The 22,948-nt window shown below is 45.9% G+C and overlaps 1 protein-coding gene across 1 annotated transcript in view; it reads right to left on the reverse strand.

The window, feature by feature from the left end:
* Positions 1 to 5,316: 5,316 nt before the first annotated feature.
* Positions 5,317 to 22,948, reverse strand: part of mib2 (MIB E3 ubiquitin protein ligase 2) — a 52,352-nt gene continuing 34,720 nt past the window's right edge. The window contains exons 9-19 of the mRNA XM_083638630.1: positions 21,634 to 21,796; positions 20,310 to 20,443; positions 19,500 to 19,648; positions 18,695 to 18,851; positions 16,364 to 16,518; positions 14,449 to 14,575; positions 11,413 to 11,697; positions 10,810 to 10,988; positions 9,135 to 9,319; positions 7,830 to 7,895; positions 5,317 to 7,460 (exon numbers count right to left, since the gene is read on the reverse strand). Of these exons, the coding sequence (XP_083494756.1) occupies positions 7,219 to 7,460; positions 7,830 to 7,895; positions 9,135 to 9,319; positions 10,810 to 10,988; positions 11,413 to 11,697; positions 14,449 to 14,575; positions 16,364 to 16,518; positions 18,695 to 18,851; positions 19,500 to 19,648; positions 20,310 to 20,443; positions 21,634 to 21,796 (1,842 nt within the window). The 3' untranslated portion in view covers positions 5,317 to 7,218. The remainder of the gene's footprint in view (positions 7,461 to 7,829; positions 7,896 to 9,134; positions 9,320 to 10,809; positions 10,989 to 11,412; positions 11,698 to 14,448; positions 14,576 to 16,363; positions 16,519 to 18,694; positions 18,852 to 19,499; positions 19,649 to 20,309; positions 20,444 to 21,633; positions 21,797 to 22,948) is intronic.

The following is a 22,948-nucleotide window of genomic DNA, read 5'->3' on the forward strand; positions in this document are numbered from 1 at the left end:
TCTAATTTCTTGAAATACTGTTCTGGGGGTTTTCTGGAGCTGTAGGCCAAAATGATGAAAAATGACACAAATAAAGGCTAGAGATATTTCATTTTGTGTGTAATGAATCTATAATCTATGAAAGTTTCACTTTTTGAAAGGAATTATGGAAAAAACTACCTTTTCCATGATATGCTAATTTTTTGGAAAGGATCTGTACATTGTAGCAGCTACTTCGCATTTGTGCTTGTTACTTGAATATGTCGGATTAAATGCAACACTGGCCCTAATTGTTCCAATCACGTCTCGTTCCACATATCTGATGTGAAATCATTGCAAGTTCAACGCCATAACTTCATGTCCAATCAGAACTGTTCAATGTAGCCGAATGCCATGGTAATTTCAGGGTAATTTTGTTGGAATTACTGCACCCACTAATTTAGGGGTGCCAAATGAACACAGTACTATAATCAAATTCAAATGAACACAGTACTATAATCAAATTTAAATGAAGTACTGACCACAGACTGTAGAAAGAGATGTAATGCAGGATAGCCAAGCAAATGTGTTTGGATGGAAGTTTGACGCTAGGCCAATCAGAGGCAGAGAGGGGCGGGTTATGTCTTCGCATAGCCTTCGCCATCATCCGAAAAAAAATATCGCCTCCGGGACAACAACGCTTCCTACCCAGCGTGTGCACGTCTTTCCGACAGGGGTGGTTGTTATGGCAACTATCAACAACTACTACTAACTACTACAAGACATAAATACCGAAATAGGCTACCTTGTTAATGTGTCTGTCGGAGGGTTGTGACGGTTGTTATTGTTGTCAAGTTAAAACTGTCTAGGAATCCATGGAGTTGTGTGGCTGGCTTGTCGGCAGCAGGGGGCAGTATTGGACAGAAAAGCAACATCACTAAAGTTGACAGTTTTTAGTTGAGACCTGAGTCAACCAGAATATAAGCATATTACTTCCGCGTACAAAAATAAACCCTTGATAAAATCGCATGCATCCTAATGGGGTGTGTTGATTGTTTCACCCAATAATAATAGATCATAGAATCATAAAGGGCCTCGTGAGTTTTTATTATTAAATTGTTATTGTTGTGGACACCTCAATTTACTTATTCTTGTTTACCCCCTGTTGCTCCAAAGGTGTCAACTGTTACGCTTTTATTTTGAAGGCAAAATCACTAAAACATTCAGTCCAGTCAGCTCTTGGCTCCTGTGAGCAGACTTTCTCACCCTGCAGGGTTTCTACGCAAGTATGGAATTAGATTTTAGTATCTTCCACGTCTGCAAAAGTATGGGGAAAGGAAAAGAGTATGGGAAAATATTTGTAATTACCAGACTATTGTCTGTGACTATCTGACTTCATTTTTCTAAATAATAAAATTCAGAACCATCATCCTGTTGTCACAGTGATGTCACCACTAAAGCGCTGAGTCAGAGGCCAAAGCCATCTGGGCTGTAAGACTATTAGGACAGGAAGTGGTACACACACACACCAACCAATAAAATATCAAGTCTAGATTTCAAACAATCCCACCCCTCCCATCAAATACACCTGTCTTTCTCTCCCTAGCTGATATCCCATTGGCTCACACGAGGGACTGATCCCTCCGAATGTTATGCCCCGCCCCAACATCCCATTTCAACAGGATATACCTTAAAGGAACCTTAAAGTGTGGACCAGTGACATCACTGGTCCACACTAACTCAAATGAATAACTCATTAACTCAAATCAACTCTCAATAACTGTCAAACTATTCATCATTCATCTAGTTTGACAGTTATTGAGAGTTGATTTGAGTTAATGAGTTATTAATTTGAGTTAGTGTGGACCAGTGATGTCACTGGTCCACACTTTAACACTCAATAACTGTCAAATTAAATGACAGACTTCAAAACCGTTTACAGTTTTCTGATATACTACTGATGTTCTAATGATACAAAGCTGGTTGAAAATGGGCAGAGTGTTCCTTTAAGGAGACAAAACAACGATCACAGCGCCGCTTCACTGTCGGGCTGGGCGATATGGACCAAAAATCATATCTATGATCTGATCATATCTATATGGTCATATCTATGTATTTTTAGGCTGAATGGTGATGCACGATATATATGTATTTTTCACGAAGTGGGCTGAATGTTCAGTTGTAACTTGATGCTTTCACAAGATATTCACAAGATGTTTGAATAATCATCAGTAATGTGCACGAGAAGCGTGCAGCAGCGGTGCTACAAATGAGTGCGTGCAAAGCTAGAAATTAATGCAAATATTTCTAGTAATATTGATATATTGCCCAGCCCTACTTCATTGTGACTTTAAAAATGATTTGAAACATCAAAATAACAAAGAAACACACTAAATTTGCAGTAAGAATCTTAGTGAAGCAAGGCCGATAAATAAGAACATGAACAAGTGATGGTATTTTTTTTTAAAGCTAATAATTAACATATCCTCTGGTGACAAACACTCAACACCAAGTCCTTAGAAAATGGTTCCATATTTATTGCAAAATATTTTTGTACAGAATACAACTGAAAAACAAAAACAACAGGGGAGGAATGGACAGTAAGGCCGACATCAGAACTCCAGAGAGCTGTACTGTACAAACACCAATAGTAACATTTGTCGCTTTGTTGTTTTAAGAGTGTTTCTATACATGCCCCCTCACCTCCCACCTCATAGCCACCTTCTTGGGGGAAAAACAAAACAAAACAAAAAAACTCCCAATTGTTCATGTTATTGCCTTTTCCTGTGAACCCATCAACTCAGAACACCAACGGACAATCGTCAAATCTTGAAATCCCTGTAAGAAACTTGTCTCTTGTTTGATAATGTCTCAAAATATATATTCGTACTGTATATACTTTTCCGAACAATATGGGCTCAATTTTGGATCCGACTGTAATATCAGAAGATAAGGAGATTCAGTACAGCTAGGACGGTTATGAGACTAGTCTCATGACATTGTCTTACATGCTGAACTTCTAGGACCAGTAACTCCCATCTTTTTGCAACTAAACAAACTAGGTTATGAATATAACCTCTGTTTTATGAATAATATGAATGAGGTGACTCACTTTTGGGAGCGCATCCCTCCGCGACCCTGACAGAAGCGCTATATCACTACGCCCAATCCTGATTGGCTATCGTCCACCACTCAAATATGGGGGTACCCGGCCCATAGCAAGGTGGAGTCTTTCTCATTTTGATAAGCCATTCTTCTTGCCCGCCCAGCAACAATGGTTGTCTGGTGAGTCACCCCATTCATAAAACCGGGGTTATATTCATAACCTAAAGATTTTTTAAATAATATTCGTTGAGGTGACTCTGTAATGCCAGACAAGCTTATCGCACCGACCGAGGAAAAGTCATACTGTTCTTACTGTGACCCCAGAACCCTCTATGCGCCATGACGCAGCGGGTTCAGGCAGAGTGCAGAACCTCAAAGCTCCTTCATGCCGAGGCGGGTTAGGATGACGGAGGCCACCTGACCCTGTAAATGCAGACACCACCTGATTTGAACAGAGGCAGGTCACGAATGATTCATTCTCTGTCGATAGGCCGGCTATGAAGGAACCAGCTGCAGAGACAACCCCGAAAGTCTACGCTTTCCTCCACGCTTATCACAAAGTCTACAGCCACATGTCGACGGGAAGCATTTTCTTCAGGTCAGAGTGCTTCAGATATCATGTCCAGATAAGCAGGGCGCCTCTCCAAAAGTTGCACTTTTCTCTGCTTGAGGCGCCAAGAGCACTCCGCCCCAAAAACACTAGCTGTCGAGAGCCAGGTGTGGTGCTGGGAACAGCAGTGCTCTTAGCGCAGAAAGGCGCTGGCAGCTCAATGAAACGCCTCCTGTCGACACAGCCGCTCCGCTAAACAACTCGCTTAACAAAATATCCCCGGGAGCGCCTTCTGTGAAGTCTCCTCTCCCCTAGGTCTGCTCTGGAGCATTCCCAGGCGGCCGGGGAAGGCCCGTTTGGAAGCTGACAGGAGGGGCTGGTGAATGAGCAGTGTCTCCCCTGAGCGGCAGCTGGGGCTTACAGAGCCAGCCAGCTGGAGGGGGGAGGGGGGCCTCAGTTGCCTGAGACTGTTTTTATACTGCAGCTGCCATCTTCTCCCTTGCCTTTCGGACTCACAGCGTCGTGCACGTTGACACCCGGCTGGGCGTTGCTAGTTCAACCAAGAAAACTGTTCTGTTAACTCGATGGTTAAGTTGTCAGTCACAGGCAGCCAATTAGCATCTGGAACCAGAGGACAATGCAGTTATCCAGCCCCGGTCCCACAGGCTGGAGGGAGGGGCTCCTGGAGGGTTTCCCGGGGGAAGGTGTGCTGTCACCAGTGTCTCCTTCAGAGAGTGAGAGGGAGACTTCCTCTCCCTCGGCTCCTGGACAGGCTGGGTAAGAGAGGAGTCTGCCTGTATGAGTCGGTGTTCTCCACCCGTCTACGACTTGATGGTTGCCGGTGGAGAGGGGGCTGAGTTTGTCGTCTAGCATGAGGTTATTAGTCGTGGGAAAAAACTAGCCGATACAGGAAAATATGCTCGACACTAAAGCTGCACGGGTAGCTCGGCAACCCAAGTGTCGGTTAACCGAGAACTAAGCTAATCCGATTGTGTAGGCGATAGTACTAGTAAAGCTTCCGACTAGCAACGCCATTAGCTGCCGCTAAAGCTACGAAGTCGTTGAGTTAGTTCAGTAAAACTGGGAGGACTGACTAACTGGGTGTTAGCAGAGCAGAGATGGCCGATGCTAGCTCATTTGGCATCGTCATAGGGACATCAACCTCAGGCTGGACTTCATCTTTCCCCCAGACTCAGAATCTACTGGTTGGGGTCTGCCACTGAACCCCTAGCCTGGGGTAGCTAGGAGATAGGGCTCTAAGGGCGAGAAGAATATGAGCTCTCTTAAATGGGGTGCTCGCCCCCTAGTGAGGCAGAGTGATATGATATGCTTTCAGCAGCCAATCAGGATTGGGCATATTGATATAGTGCTTCTGTCAGGGATGAGCTCCAGTAAGTGAGTCACCGAAATGAAAATGATGAAATAAAACCGATATTTATGTGCAACGTTTTGAACGTAACTACAGTAGGGCGTGCATTCCCCATGCACATCCTCATGCGATTTTGGCACTGATGTAGTCGTACTTTCCTCAAAGTAAACCTCGCCATAAAGAAACTCCTCCATCTCTTTAAATATCTTGTACGACCTCTCCCACATTAAAAAAGGCAGAGTGAGACAGGATTATTACATTTACCCCCCCCCCCCCCCCGACATTCAAATGTACATCTCCACATTGGTTCATCCCAAAATTTGGGATCTACAAAAAAAAAAAAAAAAAAAAAATTGTTTATATTATAGAAAAAAATTAAATAAAGATTAAAATAGATCAGATGTTTTTTCCTCATATGCAGAAGCCCTTCAAGAAAACACACCAACACATTACAAAGGATGGAAGATGAGTCCAGATGAGAAGAAGGAGGGCATCTTGTGAACGGGCTCAACGATGACGGCAGACAGTAGCCTGCTAAACCAGACAGGGGGACTACAGGTGCCACAACGATATTTTTTTTGCCCTTTATAATTCAACATGGTACAATACATCTGTTGGCTAAATAACAGAATGTGAGTATCTTCCTTTAGGCTGGTGAACCCTCGCCTGGTATCCAGCCCCTATGAATCGTTCTCATATACAGTAGGTCTGGAAGCCAGCCTATCCACTGGCTGTTGTTCCGGACAAATACTGTCCGAGATGCCCGATTGGCTGGTCATAGGCTGCGGGACTAATCTACTGATGATGCGTTACAGAGCGCAACAATAACGCGTGTGTACAGTATAATCTATGTTAACAACCAACGTGTTTGTCAGGTCCGCGGCTTTTCCCGGAATTGCGCTACTTTTGTAATGTTGCCACATGTTCAATTCCAGTGGGCTAGTTTTGCTCACACAGACCTGGCAACCCCGACCAACATGGCGGCAGCACTGGGCGTCGCCGGTTGGATGAGAGCAGAGAGCAAAGAGTTTGATGACTGACAGCTAACAGCAACAACAGAAATACATGACAGAATGAGTGGCGGATAGGCTTGAGTCCAGACCCTAATGAAGGATTCAGAGGGATGGGTTACCAGGCGAGGTGAACCCGGCGTTAGTGAATCAAATCACTTTTCTTTTTGTAACAGAGGAAAAGTTTTGTGCGATGATTCCTTATTCAATTTTCCTTATTATTAATAATTCCTTATTAATGAACCTCCTTTTCAGTGAACATCCAGCAACACAGCCTGACAGCTCTAAAATAGGGGAGACCGGGGTGCTCTTCAACATTTTGTGGATATCACACAAGTGCTTTCAATGATTTGATACCCTGAGTAGAGGACGTAGGCTTGGGGTGAAGTTCAGTAGAAACAAAAGCCGTTTTGCCAAGCAAAATACCAAAGTGAAAAAAGAAAGAACAAAGTCAAAACACCTTTCACACATAAATAAAACTCTGTACTAATTACTGGTACGTTAAAAACCACAAATGTAACCGAAAAGAAAACGAATCACCCATGACAACACAAGTCACTTTCAGCTTCACAATATGCATATACTCATGCATATATATAGTGTGTTTTTCTCTTTGCATACAAGCCAGTGGTTGGGGGACGATATAGAGCCTTTAGTTACCAGAGACTAACACTGATTACAAAGATCAACACAAATGAGAGAGAGCAAAGAGAATTCACAGGATATACCGCGGGAGGGAGGGACACACCGGACTGTTTCTGCAGCCTCGCAAAACAGGCAGAAAAGGATGGAGAAGGGGTAACAGACATCCACTTAAAGCAGCAAAGATAGGAGGGGTAAGAAGGTGGTTTTTTTCGGGGGTGTGGGGAAGGGTATGCTGGGGTCAGCCCCCCCTTTTCCCTTCACAGACACTTCCTTCCTCCAGGCGGCGACACTGTTTGCCTCGCAACTTTCGACGGCGTCCCGTGGAAATGAGATGCCACAAAAATAACGAGAGGCTCAACAATGTAACGTAGAAGCAAATGCTGTAACGCGGGCTCTCTCGCAACGTAACGGTGACGCAGCAATGTAACGGTGATGCGGCGGTGTGTGGCGAAGCAACCGATGGGTCGAGCGAGCGCGGGGGGGGGGGGGGGGGGGGGGGGGGACAAGCATGCCACTAAGTCATTCAACGGTACCGGCGACCCCGGCCTCCCCCGTTCCCCTCACCGGGATGCTCTCAGAGGTCAGACGAACAGCTGTATGCGCTCGCGGATGGTCTGGCGGCAGAGGGGGCAGGTCTTGAGTGCTTGGCTGCAGTCGATGCAGGAGGCGTGGCCACACTGGAACACCAGCTTGATGTGGTTGTCGATGCAGATGGGGCAGGTGATGCGCTCCTCCATCTGACGGTACCGCGACTGCAGCTGCTCCAGCAGGTTGTGCTGCTCCGAGTTCTCGGTGCCGGGGCTGCAGTCCACCTCCGTCTGGTCTGGGGGGGGGGGGGGGGGGGGATCATGCATGTGAATATAATTAATCAAAGCTACATAATATTATATTGATGTCGAATTGACAAGAAGACATCTCTACATATCTTGTGTTTCTTTTTAGATTATTTTCTGGGGATTTCTTTGCCTAAACAGCCCTCATATTGTCCTCGGGTCAATTTGACCAGAAATGAAAAGTGTTTCCATCAGAAATCTGATGGATTTTCTTCAATCAAACTGCCCGAAAATCACATGGGTGGTTCAATACTGTGCCCTTCACATATAACATTAATTTGAACTAATTTTGCGTAGCGCGCGAGATGCCTAGTAGTAATAATAATAATAATAATAATAATAATAATAGGTGCTGTTACCTTGTCTGATCTTCTTGGTGATTGTGACCTGGCATTTGATGCATTTCTTCATTCGATGGGCACACTCTGTTAGGAGAAGGCTCAGGTCACAAACACAAACTGGACACATTTCCTTCTAAAGTATTGCAGCATGCAGATCCAACACACCTCCATATAAGCCACACCCACCTCCTGGATACACATAGAAAAAGAGAAAAGCCAGCACTCCAAATGTCTTTTCTGTTGATTTATTTCCTCATGTACCTGGGCAGCAGCAACGAACGTTTCAGTCAAAGACCTTCCTCAGCGTTGTCGCTGAGGAAGGTCTTTGACTGAAACGTTCGTTGCTGCTGCCCAGGTACATGAGGAAATAAATCAACAGAAAAGACATTTGGAGTGCTGGCTTTTCTCTTTTTCATATCTCGTGCTTGCCCTGCACCCAGTGAGTTTTTAAATATTTTCGAGTGTGCTTGCAACCTGACTTTCTACTTTGGATACACATAGAAACACACCTCCATATAAGCCACACCCACCTCCCATGTCTCTGGATACACATAGAAACATACCTCCATATAAGCCACACCCACCTCCCATGTCTCTGGATACACATAGAAACACTTGCACAATTGTGAAAAGTGTCTAGTAGAGCAGTGATTAATCGATAGGTTGTCAACTATTAATCAATTGCTAACTATATTGATAGTGATTGATTGATCATAGATTATTTGATCAATATTTGATCAAGCTAAAACAACAAAAACAAAACAAACAAAACAAAAATTCTCTTATCCCAGCTTTTTAAACGTGAATATTTTCTGGTGTCTTTACTCATCTATGACAGTCAACTGAATATCTTTGGGTTGTGGACAAAACAAGACATTTGAGGACGTCATCTTCGGCAACACTGAACAACATTTTCCGACATTTTCTGACATTTCATAGACCAAACAACTAATCGATTAATCGAGAAGATAATCAACAGATCACATCGACAATGAAAATAAGCGTTAGTTGCAGCCCTAGAGTCGAGCGATTTTATTGATTTATTTTTGTCGCTGCCCACCTTTATTTTTGGAGCAGAGGCAGAACATGTGCCTCCCAATTTAAACCAATGCCAGACAGAATATAAAACATGGAACCAGAATAGAATGCGCACAATGAAAACTGCCCCCAAGGTTGGTTCCGCCTTTATTTTTGGCATAATGTGTCACTTCAAAAATCTCTGCTGCTTTTTTCAATCCCTATTTTGGTTCTCTTTTCTTTCTGCACACTCACACACCTGTAAACATTCTATTTGCCTACTGATAAGTGTTGGAGCGGACCCACCTTCGCAGGCCACGCTGTGCTGGCAGGGACAGAAGAGGACGAGCAGGGCGAGTTCAGAGCAGATGAGACACTCGCCCGGCCCGGGGAGGGCCAGGTTGGTCATGGTGTTGGGCGTGGTGTGGACCCGCCGCAGGCTGGAGCTGCTCAGGCCCTGCCCGGACGTGATGGCCTTGAGACGCTGCAACCTGACGGGAGAAACCACACAGCTGAGACCTCAGTAACAGTAGCAGTACCATCATGGAAAGATACTCTATTAAAGGGGCACGGTGGCGCAGTGGTAAGCGCTGTCGCCTCACAGCTAGAAGGTCCTGGGTTCGATTCCCACCTGGGACGCTGTGAGCGCTGAAGGAGTGTGTGCCCGTCCGCATGTCCTCGAGTGCCCACCGCCCGGGTGGGGTCGTCAAAAAGGGCCTTTCTGTGTGGAGTTTGCATGTTCTCCCCGTGCCTCCCGGGGGTTTCCTTCATATAGGAACCCCTTCACCAAAACATGCAATATCCTGGTCGCTGAAGTGGTGCCTCCTCTGGTCATTAGGGGAGCCTGTTCGGAAGGAGGGGAACTTGTTGGAATAGCGTGATCCTCCCACGTGCTATGTCCTCCTGAAGCTTCCCCTGTCAGGTGAAAAGAAGTGGCTGGCTAACTGCCCATGTCTCGGAGGAAGCATGGGGCCAGTTTTGGCTCTCCCCAGATCGGCAGAGGGTGGAGCAGCAACCAGGACAAATAAATTAAAATTGGCACTAAGAATGGGATAAAAAATCGGGGGGGGGTTACTCTATTACAAGTTAAAAAGAAAAGAAGTCCTCCTTTTCAAAGTTTAGAGCTTGGTGCAATTTTTTTTTAATTCATTAATATTTTGGGCTCATGATTAGTACCCCAGACTCGCAGACGCACCTCGCCCGCTCAACTGTTGAGCAATTGTGGGCCACGCCAATCTTCACCTTATTATAGTAGTGAGATGTGGTCTCCAACCTGCACCGCGCTCTGTAAAAGTATAGAAGTATTATCAGTAACATGTACTTAAGTATGAAAAGTTAAAGTGGTCATTCTGTCTGAGTGTTAAATCAGTCAAGCATTGGCAGATAAGAGAACAAGATTTCCCATTGAAACGTATTGGAGGAAAAGTAGAAAATGGAAATATCAGTACCTCAGAATTCCTTACCACTAACACAAGTCATGAAGGACTTCGTTATGGCATTTGTGCCTTTATTGACCAAAGACTGCATGGCAAAGCTGAGACGTTTCTAATGAGCCAGTATCTAGCAACAATAGATGATGCCCACATGAAGATCATGTATGACAGGTCCAGTACAGCTGATGCTGTTGATGATGCAAGGCTGGACATATTTGCTCCTCGAGGGCAAAACAATGAGGCATGGTAGGTAGAACTGAGCACTGCCAGTTGAACGGGTGAGCACGCTCAGCGGGTGAGGACAGGCGAGCACGCGCAGCGGGTGAGGCAGTGAGGGATGAGCACACGCAGCGGGTGAGGCAGTGAGGGACACTAGAATGGAGAACACGAGATTTCTAGTTGCATCAACTCTCAACTTCAAAAAGCTCTCTGCTCTGCCTAAACAGACACCAGGTGTAACATTGTTTCCAGCCACTATAAGAACAGAGCTGGCGGTTGGAAAACAGAATGGTGTGGTATCACCGAACAGAAAACCCAGCCAGCCTTACCTGTGCTTCTCAGAGAAGCTCTTGAGGAGCTGCAGCACGCTGCTGTCTGACACCAGGTCCAGGGGACTCTTGCCCTTGTGGTTGGCGTAGTTGACGTCAGCCCCTTCCTGCGCCAGGAAGCAGGCGATGGCCGCGCCCACGCTCAGCTCTGTGTTCCCCAGGAGACCAGAGCTGCTCAGCTGTGAGGGGAGAGACGACCGCCACCATGAAGAAAGGGAGATGAAGTCAGGGGTTAGGACAAACAAGATTAGTGACAATTGGTTAAGGTGAGAGTAAAATATCAGGGTAAGCCAATCAGAGGCGGACTAGGGCGGGTCCTGCCCCTGCATTTCGGAAATTGCGGGAGGGGAATGTGAGAATCGATGGGGCAGTTTTGTTTGGTCGCATTGAGGCCTTATAAATCTGGATTTACTTCAACTTCCCACCTTCATTTTGTAAGTACGCCCCTTCCCTCATTATTCTGCCCCCTCTTCCAGTTGAGCATTTTATTTCTACTTGAGTCATTCAATCCCACCAATACCCAGAATGTGGTAGAAATGGCTTCCTCTGCCTGGAGGTCAGGGTTCTCCACACCTTCTTAAACAGAAACACCTCGCTCCTCACCCTGCAGTAGAGCGTGGACGGCTCGGAGGAGGAGCCCTCTCCGCTCTCTGTCTCGGTGCTCGCGGTGGCGGTGGGGGGCGGGGGCGGGGCCGGGCTGAGCGTGGCGTTGGCCAGCTGGGCGCGGCTGAGGGCCGTGTGCATGGCCGTGTCGCCGTCCTCGTCCTCCATGTTGACGTCGGCGCCAGCAGACACCAGCAGCTGCACCAGCTCCACGTGGCCCTGCGTCACCGCCAGCTGCAGCGCCGTCTGGTTGCGGTTGTTGCGGATGTTGAGCTCGCAGCGTCCCTGTGTGATGAGAGGGGAGGGAGAGCGAGGGCAGGAGGGAGAGAAGTGAGGGGAGGGAGAGGGAGAGCGAGGGCAGGAGGGAGAGAAGTGTGTGAGGGGAGGGAGAGGGAGAGCGAGGACAGGAGGGAGAGAAGTGTGTGATGAGAGGGGAGGGAGAGGGAGAGCGAGGGCAGGAGGGAGAGAAGTGAGGGGAGGGAGAGCGAGGGCAGGAGGGAGAGAAGTGAGGGGAGGGAGAGCGAGGGCAGGAGGGAGAGAAGTGAGGGGAGGGAGAGCGAGGGCAGGAGGGAGAGAAGTGAGGGGAGGGAGAGCGAGGACAGGAGGGAGAGAAGTGAGGAGAGGGAGAGCGAGGGCAGGAGGGAGAGAAGTGTGTGAGGGGAGGGAGAGGCAGAGCGAGGGCAGGAGGGAGAGAAGTGAGGGGAGGGAGAGCGAGGGCAGGAGGGAGAGAAGTGAGGGGAGGGAGAGCGAGGGCAGGAGGGAGAGAAGTGTGTGAGGGGAGGGAGAGGGAGAGGGAGAGCGAGGGCAGGAGGGAGAGAAGTGGGGAAACAGTGTTTTCATTTATTTAACCAGATAAAACAATTGAGATTTGATTTGATTTATTAGAATCTCCATTAGCTTATGCAAAGCATAAGCTACTCTTCCTGGGGTCCACATAGAACATTAAACATCATACATTTACAAACAAGACAATCATATAGGCAAAAATAATACAACACAAAAAAAAAAAATAGAGAGTTCCGCTCTATATCCAAGATACAAAATGTCTTTTACAATTGTGACCAGAAGGCAGCAAAGTTGCATGTCGAGTTATACACGTTGGTAACAGCAGTGTTTCCTCAAGGATTTGTTACTTCAGTTACATAATTACTCTCCTAGGAGGACATTTGCATATCCATCTTAACACATTAAGTGCCAGAGACGACCTAACTCGTCTTACATAATCCAGCGCTTAAGTGCCAAGGACGAGCTAACTCGTCTTACATAAACATTTTTTTTTTTGACGGTGGGACATCAATCAACCCCTTTTACATCTTCGAGATAACTATTTGGAGCAAGAGCATGTGTGTAATCTATTTTACCGACCACTAAGTGGCGACAGATACAGAGAGAAGCCACAGCCACGGGACCCGTAGCAGCCGCCTCCCGCGGAAATGGCTTGGCGATTTTACAGTCAGAAGCCCGGACACACACACAGAACGGACAGAGATCTCTTCCCCCCAGAGCCGCGCAGCAACGCGCGAACACACACACACACACACACACACACACACACACACACACACACACACACACACACACACACCGCGGGAGCAAGCCATTCAAGGAAATGGCTTGGCGATTTTACAGTAATCCATTTCAGACTCGTCCCCGCACGCAGGCAAGCAGGCAGGCAGGCACGCAGACAGACAGGCAGGCAGCACAACGCGCTTCTGACACGCCCGCTGTTAGGAGGAAGGAGGAGAAGACACACGGAGGGAGGAGTTTGAATGAGAGGGGTGTTTCCTGTTGTTATGGAGGAAATTACTGTTCAAAACTATTGTTTAGAATGTCTGACGGTCTTACTGATGCCAAAAATGAATGGTTAAAGTGACTGTTTCACAAAAAGCCATTTATCTCTGAATAAATTTCCAGACGCTGAAACCATGCTGTACTCAACGGCTAATATCTACATAACTACTAACTCTGCAAACTAACTCTTTTAGACAGAGAAAGCACACATTCTATTAGTTATTTTTAGATGATTGGTGTTCATGAATTCTTAACAGAAAAGAATCCTCGGGCTGTTCTAAAATGAGCCAGAATCGTCAAAAACACCCCTGGCACAACTTACCTACAGGAATGAAAACATGGCTGGCATTCAATGTGTTAAGATACACTACCAGTCAAAAGGTTTGACACCATATATCTCTTCCCTTTTTACCAAATAGTAAAGACATCAAAACTACAAAATAACACAGCATTGACTTATGCTGTGACCAAAAGAGTTAAACAAATCAAAGCTATTTTATATTTTATATTATTTAATTAAAGTAGTGATGCTTTGGAAAGAAATTCATAGGCAATAACTTCACTATTTATATTTGTCCAATTTCAAGTATTTAAGTATAAGCCATTAGGTAAAAATTGCTTTGAGGGAATGAAAAACAAAGTACATTCAAACAGGTGTCCAAACCTTTGAATGGTAACGTTTATTGTAACATTACGGGTCCCCATTCCTTGGTATAAGGCATTTTCAAATCAAACCAGTCAACTGTTAGTCAGTCTCATCAACACTTAAGCTCTCAGACTCGTGTAATAGTGACTTAATGCCATTTTTCATGACATTTCATCTTATTTTGAAGCAGCGGCGGCCAGGATTTAGCCGCTACTAAATGCATTTAGTGGAAACAGTGGAAACCAAGACCAATTTGAGACGAGTCTGCAGGTCATTCCAAGACCAAGGCCCGAAATAAAATAGACTCCTTTTTCCAGCCTCAGTCCGCACAGGTGGCACCTGTTGGATCTGAGGTTGTATGAGTTATTAACAGATACAAACTTACCATAATGTACAAAGGCAACCTACCCAAAATGGCCTTGTACTTTAAAATATACCAATGTTGTTTCGTTGTTATATAAAGTACACAAAATATAAATAATATAAATACAAAATGCAGGGTGTCCAAATCACAGAGATAATTCGTGTTTTTTGTTGCAATTTCTAAGCAGCCAGCCAGACATCAACAGACTGACTGCCCTGTCCTGTCCTGGGCTCACCTCCTTGACGAGGAGCTCGGCCACGTGGCGGTGGTTGTTGAGGGCGGCCAGGTGCAGCGCTGAGAAGCCATCCTCCTTCTTAACGTCCACCAGCTGCCGCGCCCGGCCCAGGATCTTCTCTGTGGCCCTGCCATCAGGACAAGCAACACAGTCTGAGTGAACAACTCTTCATCTCATGGCTCAGATCAACAAGTAATAAAATTAGCTTAGTTTTTTTGTTATTATCGATGATTGTCATTCTTGCTTTTACTTTATTTATTTTTATTTTATTTAAAAAAATGTTAAACTATCAATCAAAAAGATTATAGTGGACCCAAAGCTTATTACCATCTGAAACAGTTCACTGGCAAATGCTGATGAATGCAGCCCAGTGTAATATTGATCAATTCTACACTAAATCAATGAAAGATAATGCAATCAATCAAACTGAATCCTATCTGAGGTGGAAAATTGACTGGTCTGTATCTTATTTTTAAGCAGTGTAACCGCTTCTATAAACAACTTTGTGTGTAGGAGCACAAGAATGATAATATATAAATATATATTTTTTGATAACTTTGGATGGAAACCTAACTACTAGCCGGTAGTCCTCATTCAAACATATGGGAGAGACTCCCACACACACGCCCATAACAACTGTTTCAGATGCACACATACTTAGACAGTGTGTGATAGAGAAAATTTACATCACATTAGCCTTTATTTGGACAATCACTAGTTATTAATATATTCATATACATTTCCATTTTAGTTACATATAGTTATGACACAGACAGACTTCATATTTAGATGACCTGTGTACATACACAGATAGACATCATATTTGGATGACCTGTGTACATACACAGACGGACATATTTAGATAACTTGTACCTTACATTTGCAGCTCCTCTCTATCTCACACTGTGCCCTGTCACCGTGCCACGGTGCCCTCTACAGCAGTGGTTCTCAAATGGGGGTCCGCGGACCCCCAGGGGTCCGTGGCACTTTGCCAGGGGGTCCGCAAAAAGTTTTCAGGTAAAAAAATAAATAATAATAATAATAAATTAATAAAAAAAAAAAAAAAACGTATTCCTTCTCAAACTACTTCCTACATGGTGCTAGTCTATCAAAATATCTTGGCTGTCATTGGTTGTGTTGCATAGTGGTTTTCTGTAGGCTACTGTTGACAAATTGTGATATTGTAAGTCGCTTTGGACAAAACAAAAGCGTCTGCTAAATGACGTAATGTAAATGTAATGTAATAAAAATAAAAAATAAATGTTTGTGTGCAAAATCTTCATAGTTCAACGAAAAGTTTATGCTTTAAATCTAAAATGGTTCATGGATTACATTCTAATAACAAACCTACTGTATCAAATTAAAAGTCAAGCACGTTACCGTGGAAACAATTAAGCTTAGCCCAAAATCACAAATCAGAATGAGGGGGTCCCCGGTATATTTTCTATCTTGTAAGGGGTCCTTGGCTGAAAAACATTTGAGAACCTCTGCTCTACAGGGCCAGAATAACAGATAGGTTGAGTCTACAGAGTAGCCTTCAAGTGTGCATCAAGACTGATGTAATCTGATGTGTGTCCTATAAGTATCATTGATTTTCCGTTCAATGTATGTAAGCCTGTGCATCCATCCGTGAATATACAAGAGTGCATCTCTTGGCCAAGATCTATGTCAAATACATCATATCAGACGACTTCTTCTGACTCCTGGCTCCATCATTTAATTTCAACTGGTTTCCTTCAAGTGGTTCACTGTTTACCTTTTGGCTGTGGAATTTCATTCTCTAACAGTGTGCAAACTGTCACAAAACCCTGGAGATTGGACGAGAGATTGGACTATGGGCGCTTGGCGAGCAGTTGGATGTGGGGAAGACACCTGTGGCAGCCATGGCTATGGGCCGTGTGTGAAGCCCACTCACAGTTTGTTGCCTTTGAGCGAGGCATGGTGCAGCAGGTTGAAGCCACGGTTGTTCTGCTGGGTGAAGTCGATGTTGGGCACGGCCGTCAGGATCTCCATGATGTTACGGAAGTCTTTGGCGATGGCGTCGTGGAGCGGCGTGTCCCCGTACGAGTCCTAACGGGGTGGGGGAGAGGAAACAGAGAGGGAGGGGTTAAGTTATAGCCTGGGTAGTCTCGGTTTCCAGATGTTTGGTGAGCGGCGCCAACAGCGCCACCTAACCACCAAACGTCTGGGAATTTACTGTTCCAAATCTGGTTCAGAGCCCGGCGAGAGCGGCCGGCAGCAGACACGCCTACATTTATTATTAGAATTTTATTTGGTAGCGGCAATGCAATGTTTCATAGTTCCAATATAGAGCAAGACACTGATGTGCTGCAAAGAGAGTTTATACCTGTTGTTTATTTTACAATAATCTTTCCTACCCGGAAGTGGTCCGCTTGCTACTGTGAGTCATCAGCAGGCTCTGTAAATTAGCCTCGGGAGTCAAGCTTATCGCTGGGGGAAAGACCTCTAGCCGCCGGGGCCGGATGAAACACGTCCTATTAACAGGTTATGTTTGTTTCTAAGTGATTAATATGTTTCTCCGCAAACGCGACAGCACCGGTTCTGCATGAGCGTCACTGCTCCCAGAAAGCGGGAGTGAAACGGATTAAGACTGAGAGCTGAGTCTATCTCACATTTTGTTTCATTCTGCGGGACCGTCTGGCCTTCAGAAATTACAAAGTGCACCGGCCAATCAGGGACCTGCCTCGTAACCGGCCAATCAGGGACGCCAAATAGTAATGGCTGCTCCCATGGCTCTCCGTCTCGAGCAGTAATGTCAACGTTTGTCAAGTTTACACTGACATAAGTGCAGTTATTGCAGAAATAGACCCAATAACAATGAAACAAGAACAGGAGTATGTACCAGTGGAGTGTCTTGGCGGAAAAGATATTTTCACCGTTCTTCCGAGTGGATTTGGGACACTGATTGGCTGAAGGACTGGATTAGGCGACGCTGATTGGCTGAAGGAGTTGTCTGTCAGGGCATGTACTCGCACCCATTGAAATTACTGTGGACTGATATGTAGAGCGAAACATAATGTGAGATCACGAATCAGGATGGTTTGAACCAGACTAGGTCAGTTCTACCACAACAGTCTGATGATGGTAGAGCCATGGAATGGCCTTAATGGGGCTGAGAGCTGAACTCAAGTAAGCAGAACACTCACAGTCCAAACACTCACAGTCCAAACACTCACAGTACAAACGCTCACAGTCCAAACACTCACAGTCCAAACACTCACAGTACAATCACTATAGTGTTTGGAGTGTTTGTACTGTGAGTGTTCTGCACAAAGTCAAATATGTGACTGCTTGAGCGGACAGTGTTTTAGTTGCGTATGACATAGCCAATGACTGTGAATTATTAGGCTGATGTATGAGTTTGGACCTGATTACCAATAGAGGTCTTCATGGGTCTACTCGGACCCAGGACCCAGCAGGGCCCTACCCATTACATTACATTACATTACATTACGGCATTTGACAGATGCTTTTATCCAAAGCGACTTACAATAACACATTTTTGTCAGCAATAGAGCAATCAACTATGCGACACAGTCTATGACAACTACAACTTCTGAAGGAACAGTGGTACAAGTTTAGTTCAGGTTAGTTTTAGTTTTTTTAGTTTTTTAATATAGAGAGAAAGAAGTACCCGAGACCCATCCACATTTTTTATGGTCAATTGGGTCCAGATCAGGTCCTATTCTCTCACCATGGGCCCCAGGTCTGTTTATCATTATGTGTAATACCCGAGTGGATCAGAAAAGACCCGTGAGCAGTGCTGATCACCAGCGAAATGCATGAAAACACAGCGCGTGCTGCACAGACCTGTGTCCAGGCCAATTAGCTGCTTGTTTGTGTTGTGAGGCTTGTCACAAACTGCACCGCAAAGTGCATTTGTTGCCACAAGATGGCACTAAATGAATGGATCATTGAATCTGATAATGTCAATGAGGTGAAGGGTCAAAAGCGAAAGGGTAGAGGTCGCTCATAGGCTGCTATAGACTAACGTAACGTTATACTAAAGTAATGCTACCGTTATAATTTAAAATGGCAAACAATGAAGTTATCATCGCGTCTCTTATGCTAACGCTTCATGGCAACAAAACTGCTAATCTGATTTAATTAATTAAAAGTACATGCATCATTTATGTGATCTGCGACAGCAAAGGATGAGTGGATTAACCGCCATGTTAGCCATGGCTTTTCTATCAGCGCTCTCACCAGGAGGGGGCGCTCTCACCTGGAGGTTGACATCGGCGGAGTATTCGGACAGCACTCGCACGACGTCTGTGAAGCCCTTGTTGACGGCGATGTGGAGAGCCGTGCACATGGAGTTGTTCAGCAGGTTGACGTTGGCCCCTTTGCTCAAAAGTAGCCGGGCAATCTCTGCCTGATTGCTACACACACACACACACACACACACACACACACACACACACACGCACACACACACACGCACGCATACACACACACACACACACACACACACACACACACACACACACACACACACACACACACACACACACACACACACATCATCCTCATTGTCTCTCTTTCCGACTGTTTGAACCTCTTGATTGACAGCACAGCGGTGTTTTGAATCACGTCAATTTAAACCAGTATGTGAAATGAGCTAAAAGTATTTTGCATGCTAAAGCTGGGAAGCTAACCGGTGGGAACTACACACAGCTCTAGGGGTTGCGCGACAACTTGATGCGCACAATTTTTTTTTTTTTTTTTTTGTAATAGGCCCTAATAATTTGGCATAAGATAATAGCTATATTAATACTGTGACATCATTCAAGTTGGTGCACGGGCAGCAGGCACGTGTGCTGAGCTCCACCTACATGTTCAGTAACTCTGGACTCAGACTCAGGTAATGGGGACTTGTCTCGGATTCTTCTTTGGTGACTCAGACTCAAACACTGGGGAATCTAGACTCGAGATATACTGACTTAACTACAACACTGGTGTGTGTTTGTGTGTGCGTATGCGTAGGGGTGTGTATGTGTGTGTGTGTGTGTGTGTGTGTGTGTTCTGACCCGAAGGCGGTGTAGTGCAGAGCTGTGTCTCCGTCCTCGTCCTTGGCCTGGACGGAGCTGTTGGCCTGCAGCAGAGCCTTCACCACCTCCATGTGCCCCTGGTGAGCCGCCACCTGCAGCGCCGTCTTACCCTGGTTCTTTATATCCACCTGCCACACACACACACACACACACACACACACACACACTTGCCTAGGTCCACACCTTTGACTCCGCCCACTCTGCCGAGTGGACTGCGTCTGCTCTGGCATCGTGACACGCAACAGCAATTTCTCGGTTGAAAAAAGAAACGTTCAGCCCAATGAGCGCAGAGGGTGGCTAACGATTAGCCAATCAGCACCACGGGCGGGACTAATGCCGTTGTCAAGCGTTTGTTTCTTTATAACGGTGTGTCCCGTGATGTGCGGTGTTTTACTGCCCGTTTTACACAGACCTTGTAAGCAGAGGACGTACCAGCGTTAGCTAGTTTGCTTGCTAGCTGGTGATAGCGGTGCTGTGTTTGTGTTTACCCTTGTCAGGTAACGTTAGTGTTAGTGTAACAGCATATTTGTGTTCACGTGTGGAAGGAAAGATCTTCTAAAGCAGTGCTTGTGTGGACGCAATTATTATGGAGGGGAAAAAAAACGTTTTCAAAAATACGTGTGTGTAAAGTACGTGTGGACTAGGCCTGAGATTGTGCATTATCTCCGTCTTGACCTTGTCTTCAAAATTTGAAATTGCCAAAATGTGGGCCAGCAGGCAGACAGGCAGCAGACTGCGGCAGGCAGGCAGGCAGGCAGGCAGGCACAGGGAGGGCAGGGCTGCACTCACCTTGTCGGGATACTTCTGCACCAGCTCGCGCACTTTGCTGGCACTGCCGTGAGCCGCCTCGATCACCAGCCGGCTGGGGTTATCCTGCTCTGTGGACTGAGACAGCAGCTTCTCCAGCACAGAGATCACCGTGCCTGGACAGAGGGACAGATAGGCAGACAGACAGACAGGCAGGCAGGCAGACAGAGGGACAGACAAGAGGGACAGACAGGCAGGCAGACAGAGGGACAGACAAGAGGAACAGACAGAGGGACAGACAGGCAGGCAGACAGAGGGACAGACAAGAGGAGCAGGCAGACAGAGGGACAGACAAGAGGAACAGACAGAGGGACAGACAGAGGGGCAGACAGACAGAGGGACAGACAGGCAGGCAGACAGAGGGACAGACAAGAGGAACAGACAGAGGGACAGACAGACAGACAGACAGAGGGGCAGACAGACAGACAGACAGACAGAGGGACAGACAGGCAGGCAGACAGAGGGACAGACAAGAGGAACAGACAGGCAGGCAGACAGACAGAGGGACAGACAGAGAGAGGGACAGACAGGCAGGCAGACAGGCAGAGGGACAGATAGGCAGACAGAGAGAGGGACAGACAGGCAGAGGGACAGACAGAGGGACAGACAGGCAGAGGGACAGACAGACAGAGGGATAGACAGGCAGGCAGACAGAGGGACAGACAGACAGACAGAGTGAGAGTGAGGGGGGAAAGAGGAGAGAGAGAAAATAAGATAGATTTAGTTGATGCTAACAACATGCATGGAAATGGTGTTGCAGAGCCTTCCCACGCAGCACCACCACGGCTCCCACACCTTCTCAAACATCAAACATCAAGGAGTTTTCAAGGACTTTCCAGCAGCCACACAAACCCTGCTAGCTCAATGCAGAACAAGTGGAATGAGTCAAAATGTCCCCCCAACACAGTCACCCACCCACACAGCCCTGAGATGAATAGAATGCATGACATGACATGAGAAAGCATCATGACAAACACCCGCTGAGCTGCTGAAGACTCACTGCCAACATGCAGGTGCCATGCTAAAGGAAGAGCAGCATGCAGGATGGTGCCATGCTAAACTTCCATTTCTATTCTTGCACAAAATATATAAATTCAAGCACTTTGAATGACCCGTGTTTTATTTATGTCTATTTTCAAAAAGTTTCAAGGCTTTAATTTCTCTCACTCAAATTCACAAAGTTTCAAGGAAACTCTGAAAAATGTTGTTTTTTACATGCGTGCACGGCAGAGACAGAGGGCAGAAGGGAAAGCAGAATAGTCCGGCCGGAGTGCGAGTGAGCCCTCCCTGATCCGAGAGGCCTTACTTCCGGACTCGTTGGGGTTCTCGGCCGTCATGAGGTTGGCGTCCACCTCCAGCTGCTGGACCGAGAGGCAGGCCGGGTTGAACGTCCACGTCTGGCCGCCGAACGCCACCCGCAGGTCACCGTCAGCATACACCTTCAGCACCTTCCCCACCTGGCCCAGGGCCTGAGCACACAGGGAGGAGAGTTAAAGAGCACCATGCAGGTTGGAGACCACATGGCATCAATATGTGGGAGTGGCATACAGCAATGGGCTTTTTTTGGGGGGGGAGGGGGCTAGGGTGAATCGCTTGATCCTCCCACGTGCTATGCCCTGCCGGTGAAACTCCTCGCTGTCAGGTGAAAAGAAGTGGCTGGTGACTGCACATGTATCGGAGGGAGCAACCGGCGGAGTAGAGGTGGAGCAACGACCATGACAGCAGGGGGAACTGGCCAAGTCCAATTCCCCCTGCTGTTCTCTCCAAAACAGCTGAAAACAGCAAGGAGACTGGCTTTATTTCAGAAGAGGCTGAAGGCAGCAAGACAAAAGACTGCTGAAAATAACAGGAGTGTTTGGGAAATCCTAACATTACACACAAGAGGGTAAGCTAACCTTAGCTAACCTAAGTCAGTTTATATAGACTAAGTCTGCACCTTGACCTTTTGATTTGAACCCTTGAACAAGTCTAATATGCACTTGGATTGTATTGACTGAATTTAATTTGTATTGATCTGACGCCTATATTCCTTTGTGGTGTTGGATACATTGTAATCAGGGATCTTGCTTTATCAGTGTCATTTATTGTATTTATTGTCTTGTTTTTTGTATTGTTTTTGGATGTGTACAAAGTACAGCTTGTTTGCAGTATTCATGCCTTAAATTGCCCCTTGCGGGACTAATAAAGTTTTTTGAATTGAATTGAATTGAATTAACCTGGTACTGTAGGTACATCAAAATGATGTCATCAAAATCTTAAATTTGGAAGCCTTATCTAAAATATGCCCGGTAAAAATAATGAAATTCGTGGCTGGAGGCCCAAAAATGGCACCTTTTTTTTGCTGTGTTTCAATGGGAAATTGCGTTTAATTAATAATTAATTAAATGGCTGAAAAGCTGTAAAGTTAAAAACTATAACTTTAACTAAAATGTCCATGACTTAAGTCCAAAATATCTGGAGGAAGTAATAAAAAAAAGCTTTTTGTAAAAAGTGGATGGGGGTCCAAAACACTTTTTTGCAGTTTCTAATAGGAAATTTAATTTACCATTTTGGTCCCTAAGATGTTGACAGTGCAATGTTTTTTTCCCCGGGCCAGAAATGACCTATAGGTACTCAAGTGT

The sequence above is a fragment of the Poromitra crassiceps genome (genome assembly GCF_964638095.1).
Source record: "Poromitra crassiceps genome assembly, chromosome: 6".
In the NCBI taxonomy this organism is placed as follows: Eukaryota; Metazoa; Chordata; class Actinopteri; order Beryciformes; family Melamphaidae; genus Poromitra; species Poromitra crassiceps.